The 12100-nt window shown below is 38.8% G+C and overlaps 1 protein-coding gene across 1 annotated transcript in view; it reads right to left on the bottom strand.

Annotated features, from left to right (window-relative positions):
• The window catches only part of XRCC5 (X-ray repair cross complementing 5), a 97726-nt gene that overhangs the window by 74834 nt on the left and 10792 nt on the right, over nt 1-12100 (bottom strand). Inside the window, exons 6-9 of the mRNA XM_021923965.2 lie at nt 9484-9675; nt 5737-5851; nt 3611-3749; nt 300-412 (exon numbers count right to left, since the gene is read on the bottom strand). Of these exons, the coding sequence (XP_021779657.1) occupies nt 300-412; nt 3611-3749; nt 5737-5851; nt 9484-9675 (559 nt within the window). The remainder of the gene's footprint in view (nt 1-299; nt 413-3610; nt 3750-5736; nt 5852-9483; nt 9676-12100) is intronic.

Genomic DNA, 12100 nt, shown 5'->3' with positions numbered 1-12100 from the left:
GAAACCCATCTCTATTAAAAATACAAAATTAGCCAGGCGTGGTGGCACACGCCTGTAATCCCAGCTACTTGGGAGGCTGAGGCAGGAAAATCGCTTAAACCCGGGAGGCGGAGGTTGTGGTGAGCTGAGATCATGCCTTTGCACTCCAGCCTGGGCAACAAGAGCAAAACTCCATCTCAAAAAAAAATAAAATAAAATAAGTGAAATAAATATACCTTACAAACAAAATGACCAATCAAAAGCACACCATTTCAAGTAACAGCTAGGAAAAAGCTCATTCATTTTGTTCACAACTGTACCTGAGAAGATTTACAAAATCCCAAAACAGAGAAGCACTTCCCCTCCGATTTATATTTCATTTGTTCCTCATCCACTTTAGAGAAAGGAACTATATCACTTCCATAGCGGAACCCTGGAGAAAAAGGGAAGAGCATCTGTTAAGCATATGGGGCCTCATTTTCTACAAGCTGAAATTAGCTCTATGCATACATTAACAATACACGCACATGCCAGACCAAGCCTCCATCTTCTACTCCCTGGAATCAGATTACTGCCCCTTGTGATCAATGGTGAAAAAGCAGCAGCAGATACACAAACCACATATACAATATAGAGACGATTAAAATCTAATTACATTTTTTAAAGTAGCATATTTTGCAATCTAGTTACCTTAATGATTACCCAGCCTAAAAGAAAAAATCTGGCAAACGTAACGTACTAGTTATCCTCCAAAGATGAACTATAGATTGACTGAAGTACAGCATGACTTGTAAACATAAGAACACATTATTCAGAAACCTAGAGACCTACGAGAAAAATGCCAACAGGAAATTTTCAGAACAAAATGTTCTCAAAAACGCATGCTGGAGATATGCAATGCCTGACAGAAGCTAAAACTCTTGTTTGGAAATATCTAATTGATAAGTTGTATATTTTTCTATATTTAAATTTCTTTTATTTCTGGGATTTAATTGTATTTTTTTCTTTTTAATTGCATAGGATATTCACATAAATATAGGCTCTTGGCTTCTCGAAAAAAAAGAAAAAGAAAGTTCAACCCTGTTCTGTAGCCTGTATTCTATGGAAAATCACGCCCTTTCAATACACAGTATATGTTTTGTGGGAAGAAAGAGCATCAAAATCCAAGGATTCTGGCCTTGGATAAATGCAAAGGAAAAGCACATGCATCTTTACTCCAAGACACAATAAAACTTTCATATCCAGGGACAGATTCTGTGATCTAGTGTTAGTCTGTTGATGACATCTACTTTATTAAAAAGAAACACATTTTTAGGCTGGGCACGGTGGCTCACACCTGTAATCCCAGCACTTTGGGAGGCCAAGGCAGGTGGATCACAAGGTCAGGAGATCGAGATCATCCTGGCTAACACAGTGAAACTCCGTCTCTACTAAAAATCCAAAAAAAATTAACCAGACATGGTGGCATGCGCCTGTAGTCCCAGCTACTCAGGAGGCTAAGGCAGGGGAATCACTTGAACCCCGGAGGTGGAGGTTGCAGTGAGCTGAGATCGCACCACTGCACTCCAGCTTGGGTGACAGAGCAAGACTCCATCTCAAAAAAGAAACACATTTTTATTTCCATTTATGTCTTTTTTAAAAAGCTAGTGACAAAACCAAAAATTCCAACAAAAATTAACAGGGAAATGTATGGCACATGATTAAGACTGGTACCTAAACCAAATGTTTGTCTTAACTTATCTCTGTCATCAGTCATCTTCTTACTTGAATCGTGTGAATCGTGTAACTTGTAACGAACGTTCTAACTAAAACTGTTTTATATTTTCTTGTTCATTTACTTAAAGGGCATATAACTACAACTTTTGTACATTGTATACTTACAACAGACTACAACATTTAACCATATTCCTTTGCACACATGTGTATACTGGTACCTTGGCTCAAGAAAAAAAAAAAAAAAAAACACACACACACACAAAACCGCTAGCTGATTAGGGGCTGGAAATTGGAGGATAGGCAAAGAAAGTAAGCTGGTAACCACAAAAAGGTACAGGAGAAAAGATTCACTTCTACCCTCTTTGAACCCAAGCAGTTTTTAACTCTTCCCTCTCCATTGCCCCAGCAATAAATTTCCTTTTTGCCTAAGATAACCAGGGATGCCTTCTTTGCTAACAACCAAAAGAACTGGCATTCATCCTCGTCGCTAGGTCCTTCTCCTTCCAATCCACCCTACAACCAGTTGTCATATTAATCTTCCTAAAACATAGCCCCAATGGTTCCTCAAAACCGTAAGTGGCTCCACGTTGTTTTCAAGGTTATGCATAAACTCTTAGCCTATTATCCAAAGCCCTTCACTACTCAGTCCAAATTCAGAATAGTATGCAGACACAGACTCTGAAGCAGTACAGGCCTAGATCCAAGTCCTGCTAGTTGAGAGCTCTGTGGCTTTGAATATGTGAATGAGTATCTTTCAGCCTCAGTTCCCTTATCCATAAAATGGAAATAACAAAGAATGCCTGCTTCATAAGATGGTCGTTGATGATTAAAAGAGAAAATGCAGGCTGTCCATTAGATGCTACCCGCAAGTACTAACTTGTACATGCTCAATATACCAACCCAACTGGACTACTTAGTATCTCTGAGAAGTCCCCCTACTTTCCTGGTCTTGTGCCTTTAATCATGCTATTCTTCCTGCTATGAGCCAGTCATTATACTAGGATCAAATGATTAACCAATGATGGAACCATGATTCTAACCCAGGTTTGATTCCAAAATTCATGTTCTATGCTACAGAATTGAACTCAATAATTAGTAGAAATTGTAGGGTATTAATTACATTCTATACACAATCCATCAGGAGAAAGGAAGGAATCATAATCACCACCACCTTTAAACAACCCCCTCCCCTCCAGCACACACAAACATACACGGTAAGATGAAATACAGTGTCACAGAGGAAAAGAATTATTTTCAAGACTTGCAAATCAAAACTATACTGGGTAGTGAATAGCCTGGCAAAATATTTATTTAAGGACTCTGGTTTCTATCTTAACCATCATCTGGTATCTTAATAATTTTAGGTCTTAAACATACAGATATCCTCAGCTAGTTTCTAAGTCCTCTGGATAAAGATGCCATCTAGACACACTATTCAATCCAAATGGGTATAATAAAGGAGAACAATTTTTTAAAAAATCCTATTTAATATGAAGCAATATAATAAATGCAAATAATTTTCAGCCCCTGGTATGATATAAAACCTGAAGTTGGCACTTACAAGAATCATCACCATGAAAGTCAAAAATAAAATTAAAAAACCTTAGTTCAGCCGTATTAAACATTCTCCTAGCTAGTGAGTTTCAAACTTTAAAATAAAGCCAAGTATTATCACTTAAGACATTTAAAACTCAGAGATGGAACACCCAAGCGTAATCCTGAGAACCAACCTGCCTAAGACCCAACAAATGAGCTAAAGGACCTAGGGTCTCATTATCCTTTCAAACTGTTGTATCTCTATAACTCAAAGACGTAACTTTAAACAAATAATAATACAAACTCCAGCTGGCATCGTATCGTATCATGTTAAAGAAAATGTCTTTCAGGCAACAGTGAAAACTCTTTACTGACATACCTTGAATAATATCCTCTTTTAAAACTTCAGTTTCATCATCATCATTTAAGCAATAAACTGTTTCTTTTTGAATATCTTCTTTTTTCAGGGTTTTTGCATCCACAACTGTCCAAGTCTTTTTAACTCTCTCCTGTAGAATCTTACATTCCAAAACACAAAGGGAAAACAAGGAAAGTTGGGATTCCGATTGATAGAAGATGAAAAACCTAATACACCCTTTGGCACAGACAAAAATCCAGAACAATTACTCTAGCTACATTATTTTGTCTGCTCATGCCTATTATGAAATTTTTAGTCTATTTCATAACAAAATATACTGGATAACTTTCTCCACATTTCATTTTCTCCCAAAGGTAATCCACAAATATTTACATTCACACTTTCTATACAAAACCTCACACTGTCCAATATTTTTATTTATTTTATTATTATTATTTTTTGAAGGCCGGGCGCAGTGGCTCAAGCCTGTAATCTCAGCACTTTGGGAGGCCGAGACAGGCGGATCACGAGGTCAGGAGATCGAGACCATCCTGGCTAACACGGTGAAACCCCGTCTCTACTAAAAAATACAAAAAACTAGCCAGGCGAGGTGGCGGGCGCCTGTAGTCCCAGCTACTCGGGAGGCTGAGGCAGGAGAATGGCGTAAACCCGGAAGGCAGAGCTTGCAGTGAGCTCAGATCCGGTTTCTCGCCATTCTCCTGCCTCAGCCACCGGAGTAGCTGGGACTACAGGCTCCTGCCACCACGCCCGGCTAATTTTTTGTATTTTTAGTAGAGACAGGGTTTCACCGTGTTAGCCAGGATGGTCTCGACCTCCTGACCTCATGATCTGCCCACCTCGGCCTCCCAAAGTGGTGGGATTACAGGCATGAGCCACCACGCCCGGCCCATTTATTTAACTTTTATTTTTTGAGACAGAGTCTTGCTCTATCGCTCAGGTTGGAGTGCAGGTTGCTGTGATCTTGGCTCACTGCAACCTTCGCTTCCCGGGATTAAGCGATACTCATGCCTCAGAAACCCAAGTAGCTGGGACTACAGATACACATCACCATGCCTGACTATTTTTGTATTTTTAGTAGAGACAGGGTTTTGCCATGTTGACCAGGCTGGTTTCAAACTCCTGGCCTAAAGTGATCTGCCCACCTCAACCTCTGAAAGTGCTGGGATTACAGGCATAAGTCACTGCACCTAGGCAGACTGTCTAATAAAAAGAGGACTATACATTTTATCATAGTTTTCAATAGAAAAAAAAGAAGCAATATATCTGTGTCAGAAATCAACAAAGAAATTTGAAAAGGAGGCCAAAATAAGAAAGGGGGGAGACTGTATTCACATTCTTAGGGACACTATTCTAGGCTTTGATGGAAGCTGAAATAAATAAAGAACTACCCCAAGGTTCTCAAGGATATACATGTATTTTGGAATTAAGCTCTTTAATACACAAAGAATAAAACTGAATACACAAAAACATGTTTTTGTATATTTATTTTATGTCTAAAATGTTCCTATGTATTTTGAACACTTAAAGGGAAAAGGGAAGGAGGCTCATATGGAGGCACCAATCAGATTCCTACTCAAACTAGAATTTCATCAAATAATCACCAAAAGCAATTCATTTTTTAAAGTGTGCTATTGTAAATAAATGTACATGTATTATAAAATGCAATTTTACAGTAACAAAACTTTTTTTACATTTCACAGATGTTATTACTATCAGATCATTCATAACTAAATTAAGTGTGACTGAAGCTCTAAAACTGAACTGAACTTTGGTGCATTATCTACATTTCTGCTACAATACTACAATAACACAGCTTAATGCATTTCACTTTCTTTCTTTTCAAAGAAAGAGAGCAGCCTAGAACTTATGATTAACAATCAATTACCAATGGAGAGAAAGTAAAAGAGGAGGGAATCAAACTCTATTATAGGCAATTTTTTAAACTTCCTCTCCTAGCCTGCCTTTTACACAAAAAGCTAAACACAGAGATTAAATGAGCAGGGAGAACAACTAGAAAAGCAGCAATTATAGTTCCGAGTAACACACACACGAATGGTCTGTTCCTTATATACACATATTTATCTGCCTGGCAACATTTCTGTTAAAAATGTGTACCTGCCACTTACCGATTTATAGGCTGCAATCCTTATAGACAAATTGGAGCCAATGGTCAGTCGGCAGGGCCAGTGAATGGAATGCCTCTCAATTTTCTTGAAGACACACAGTTTTCTCAGACTCTCACTTAATAAAAAAAAATATAAAATGAAAGCAACAATTTTTAAATGTTAACTTGTTCTGGATGATGCATTTGATTTTCTAGAATGAGAAGCGAGCTGTTGTTAATTATAAAGAGAGAAACAGCAGGGGATGGCAGGAAAACAACAACCACAAGTTGGGAGACAGCCAGGGCATGAATGAGTTGGCTTAGAAGGAAATAGGAGCTACATTACTAACAGGTGAAAATGAACAGCTCTATCTTCCCCTTATTCAGTATTTTCTTTCAACTCTGCCAGAGGTTCTTAACATTTTTTCAGGACCAAGGACATCTTTGAGGATGTGATGAAAGCACATTCATGAATGAGCCTGCACACAATATAAAGGGTTCACCACCAACTCCCTGAAAACCATGGACCTGAGGATAAGAACCCCTGCTCAGGCCCGGCATGGTGACTTACGCCTGTAATTCCAGCACTTTGGGAGGCCAAGGCAGGCAGATCACCTGAGGTCTGGAGTTCAAGCCCAGACTGACCAACATGGAGAAGAAACCCCATCTCTACTAAAAATACAAAATTAGCCAGGTGTGGCGGCACATGTCTATAATCCCAGCTACTCGTGGAGGCTGAGGTAGGAGAATCACTTGAACCTGGGAGGTGGAGGTTGCGGTGAGCTGAGATCACGCCATCACACTCCAGCCTGGGCAACAAGAATGAAATTCTGTCTCAAAAAAAAAAAAGGAAAAAAAAGAACCTCTGCTCTAGAATATCCAAGGGAGGGCACCATCCTATAATTATCATCACTGTTTACAACTCTATAATTCATTAATTCCAATTCTGAATATTAAAGATATACGTTTTTATATGTATATAATAGGGAGAGTTAAAGACTCTCCAAGGAATAAAGGAATTTAGTTCACATTTAGTCTTAAGGTAAAACAGGTTAACTCTAGGTTTCTTACTGGTGGGAAAGGCTGGGAGAGGTGTAAACAGTGTTGTGGAGTGCTGCTTCATTTAAACAAAAGTGAATATCAATCATATTTTCATCTGGCCCCTAATCAAACACGACAGGGAAGACGACAGGACATAGGTGGAATCTGTGGTATTCACTAAAATCAGCAGCAAAGGAATTAATGACAAAATACACTCAAAGCATACAGTCCAGACTTTCTGGCTGAACTCCTTGGTATAGATAAAAAAACCAGATCTACAAAGTGGTAAAGAGAATTATTTTACATTATCCACAGGGTTATGGACAGAGAGGTCTCAAGAGACTCCAATTTTCAGAAATTTAAAATGAATAGTAGATATCTTACCTGACACCCAGCTTCCAAAGCCTATGGTGCACAATGGCTCTGGATTTGTTGAGGAATGAATGGGTCTGAATCAGGTCTAACCTGTCTCATACAACATTACTAGTCAAACAGAATATAAACCTCATGGCCTAAAATCACCATGAGGTTTAGATTCTATTTCAGGAAAAATTCTAAAGACCGGTATCCAATATATAAGATCTGAGTAGCTGGGCATGGTGGCGCACGCCTGTAATCCCAGCTACTCGGGAGGCTGAGGCATGAGAACTGCTTGAACCCGGGAAGCAGAGGTTGTGGTGAGCCGTGATCATGTCACTGCTTTCCAGCCTGGGTGACAGAGCGAGACTCTGTCTCAAACAAAAATCTGAGAACAACTGACTCAGTTCTGCAGTAGAGCTCAATCTCCTTAAGTAGATGTCAAGTTCTGTTCCTAAGATCTATATGGAGATAGATCTAGTCCAGAGCTGTCCAGTACAACTCTCTGCAACGATGGTAATGTTCTATTTCTAACCATGCTAGCCCAATAGACACTTTAAACACAGATACTATGACTACGGACTCAATTTTAAAATGTATTTAATTTTAACTAACTTGAATTTAAATAGCCACATAGAGCTAATGGCTACTGTATTGGATGGTAAAGTTGTGGTCTATACTTCATTGCAGATCTAAAATCAAAGAAGCTTCGAAATGCTAAAACAATGCATAGTCAATAATTTCCCTACCTGATATGCTACAGAAAAATTTAAAAAACAAAACCACTTTTTAAAGAGTAATCTATATTGGCCTCTAATTTTTCTTTTCTTTTTGAGACAGAGTCTCGCTCTGTCACCCGGGCTGGAGTACAGTGGCATGATCTTGGCTTATAGCAACCTCCACCTCCTGGGTTCAAGTGATTCACTTGCCTCAGCCTCCGGAGTAGCTGGGACTACAGGCATGCACCACCATGCCCAGCTAATTTTCTATTTTTAGTAGAGACAGGGTTTCGCCATGTTGGCCAGGCTGGTGTCAAACTCCGTCTGACCTCAAGTGATCTGCCTCCCAAAGTGCTGGGATTACAGGCATGAGCCACAATGCCCAGCCTGATTTTTCTTTATGATATCATGGGTAGAACGTTTAGCTTAAGGCATTTATTCGCAAATTTGAAAGAGAAACAACTTAGGAACACATATCCGTACATATTGTGACAAGAACACATTATGCCAAGAAACTTCACCTCACAGGATTCCTCACTGATTCCTAGGGCAATCCTGTGGGCAATTACAATTCTGTTTCCTAAATTTCCATTTACCTATCATTTTTCAAGGCTGTCTGTATTTAGAAAATCAGAATACAGTTTTTGTCAATTATAGCTCATCAGAAATATTAAAAACATTGAGAAAAAATATTAAGGAGATATACACTGTAGCTACTTAAAAAAATTCCAGTTGTTGAATCATTACTTCAATGTGCTTAAACAACCTGTATTTTGTGTACAGACTGATAAGTTGGAAATAATTCATGAATATCAAGCAGTATCATCCCTGATGATCTGAACCACCCAAGCCATAATGCTATGTACTCTATTGCCACTTTTATCAAATTGAACCCCATACACACACACTATTCTAGATGCCACCGATCCTTCTTAGGTTCTTTGCTCAAAACGCATGTATGTCCAATTCCAACCAAGAATAAGATAAAGGAGACGGTTTCTTCCATAGTCTCTAGCTGGACGGTTGAAAAAGCAGTTTGTTTTATCGTTACATGGTACTTCAAGGAATTCACTTGTCTTAAATCATTCTGCCTTTCCAACGCCCACATAAAGTAAGTAGGCCATGAACTCTTTACGTTGTAGGTTTTTTTTTTTCACTCAATCAAACTGCTTTGTGATCAAAAGTTTTTTTAAAAATCACTAAACCATAGTATGCTACTTTCTAAAACCTTAAATGGATGATAAGAAGATAGTGACTATCTCAGATCTGAGATCACTTTCTATAATTAAGAATGTTTTTTGTAGATGTGTAAAAAGAAAGGGCCCAAGAAATGTATCCCAAGCTTGGCATAATGAAGAAATCTACTATTTCATCTTTTGCAATTTGACTTGTTAATTTCTCATGGTATCTATATACTCCTGAACTTCACTGACACAGGTCCTGCAAATAAATGAGAAACACGTGCCAAGAACACAAACTTTAAAAAGGGTGATTAAGGGTGGGTGTACCATTTATTTAACAAAACTCAGAATATTAAGGAATGACTAATTCAATAGTGGCCCAGAAAAAGGAAACATTTGGGAGACCTCTAATCAAAACAGCAATTTATGAGGGTACAATTAAAAATTCCCATCAATTTTTTCAATTCTTACCTGAATGAATAAATTTCATCCAACCCATCTTCACCTTCTAAAGATATCATCACCATTTTCACTATCTCAAGACCTTCTTTTTGCTGTTCGGTAATTCCTTTTAGTGGAAAGGAGGGCCCATGGCCACCCAAGCGAAAGGTGCCATCTCCTCTGTCCCCACTTCCATCTTCCATGCCAAGCGAGAAAGGCAAGCTATTAAAGAAAGATCAACAGTAGTTAGTGTTCTAATCCTATAACTGTAACTCATCAGCTATGAGAAAATGAGCACATCAGTCAACCTTACCAAGCTTTGAATTTCTCAGCTGTCAAACGACTCTTACCTACCTTAGCCAGTTTCAAGTGACTGAAACGTCTTTGATTTGTAAAAGGGGAAAATCATTGGCTACTACATAACCAAGTAATTGAAAGGGCAGGGTGGCACAAGGCCTTAGAAAGTCCAGACCCAGGGTCTCAACTGTGGCAAGGATTTCCCTCCCCCTCTCTCTATTTTACCTTCATTTGCCTTTATGCTGGCTTCCCTCTCTCAGACTGGCCTCTTCCACATTGTAATGGTCTATACGTGTCCCCCAAAATCATTGTTTTGAAATCTAATCACCAATATGATACCATTAAGACAGAGGCCCTTCAAGAGGTAATGAAATCCTGAGGGTGGGGAACTCATAAATGGAATTAGCGACCTTAAAAAAAAATGGAGAGGCTTTTTGCCATTTTTGCCTTTTATGTCCTTCCACCATGTGAGAACAGTGTTAGCCCTTTTGACATGGGACGACACAGCAACAAGGCACCATCTTGAGAGCAGAGATCTCTCAGCAGATACCAAATCTGTTAGTGCTGTGATCTTGGACTTCCTGGCCTCCAGAACTATGAGAAATAAATTTGTTTTTAAGATGATTTCTCATTTTATTTGCTACAGTTAAAACAGGACTTTCTGTTCGCAATTTTTCTTCATCTACTTAGCAAACACAGCATGATGTAATTTGCATGTCCCACATTATTTATCAGGTAAAAAGTTTCCAGGGAGGAAAGTGTGACACACAAGGTTTGCATCAGGTTACTCCTGTTTCCAAAGCAACAACCAGAAAAGGACAAATGTCATAAAAGCGAAGAGAAAGGAAGTTATCCTGGAAAAAGAAATTACAGTAACAGTTCTGGCTATTCTGCATTAGATCAGAAATAAGCTTCCTCAGTGGTCAGTAGAAGAAACTAAAAACTACACCAGGCATAGTGGCTCACCCCTGTAATCCAAGCACTTTGGGAGGCCGAGGCAGGTGGATTACTTGAGGTCAGGAGTTCAAGAGCAGGCTGGCCAACATGGTAAAACTCCATCTCTACTAAAAATACAAATATTAGCCAGGCATGGTGGCACACACCTGAAATCCCAGCTACTAGGGAGGCTGAGACAGGAGAACTGCTTGAGCCTGGGAGGCAGAGGTTGCAGTGGGCCGAGATTGCGCCACTGCACTCCAACCTAGGCAACAGAGTGAGACTCCATCTCAAAAACAAACAAACCAACAACAACAAAAAACCTAAAAACTGCTGGGTGGGGTAACATGCATCTGTAGTCTCAGCTATACAGAAGGCTCAGGTAGGAGGTTCACTTGAACCCAAGAGTTTTAGGCTACAGTGAGCTATAACTATGCCACTACAGAAGATGACTTCATCTCTAAAAAGAAATCAATTAATTAATTAATTAAAAACAGAACACAGTGCTTCTCTGGCTGCTGGTATTTTTTTTAGTCCAATTACAACAATCAGGTGTACATGGAATACATCAAACAGTAAAACTATGAACTCTACTTTGTATGCTGGAGGTTTGTAGCACAGGAAGAAAGCACATTACCAAGAAAAAAATACAACCAAATAAAAAGCAGATAGGTTATGCTTTCTCTTCTGCACACTTTTCTGTATTGCTCATCAAAAAAAATGGGTAGCTCTTTCGAATGACATTCACAGAAATGCAGTATGCTTCTAACATGTAAAGGCATCCTGAGATTATGAAAAGGAACCAGAAGCTGAGCTGGGCTTCTGAAGTACTGAGAAAAACCTCAACTCAATAAGAAGTGTCACTTAAAAGCACTTAATTTCTCTGAAGTACCATCTTAACAAGTACTGGTTTGATGGGTTATTCTGAACTCTTTTTCCAGTCATACAGAAAGGAGATGTCACTCAGTAGTTTTAAGAGAAGACTACTCATATACGCAAAACAAGTTCTTCATGTCCCCTGGCATTTTATGAAGCCAAAGGCTTACTACTCTAAGCTACAGGCTTCTTGGCATAGCTCTCAATTTGAAAAACGAGTATTCCCAGAAGATTAATAATTCAACATCCTATATCACCACTCAATTGTCACCAAAAATAGGACAAGAAAAAATAGGTTCCAAATGCAGCAGGAAGGGTTAGTGTAATGAAAAGAAATTTTTGTTAGGGATATAAAACAGAGAAAATAAATCCTGGAGGGAAAATTCAAGTTACTGTGCGAGGAGGAATTCTCTCCCTAACAAATTGTGAAATACATATTTTTCCCCTAAAGTTTTATACTCCATCTCTGAATAAACATAAGCAAATCAAATTTTACATATGTGTCTACATATTTTGGATCTGTAAAGAATTAAATATA

This window comes from Papio anubis, chromosome 10 (genome assembly GCF_008728515.1).
Source record: "Papio anubis isolate 15944 chromosome 10, Panubis1.0, whole genome shotgun sequence".
Lineage (NCBI taxonomy): Eukaryota > Metazoa > Chordata > Mammalia > Primates > Cercopithecidae > Papio > Papio anubis.
This window is presented reverse-complemented; position numbering and strand designations above follow the sequence as displayed.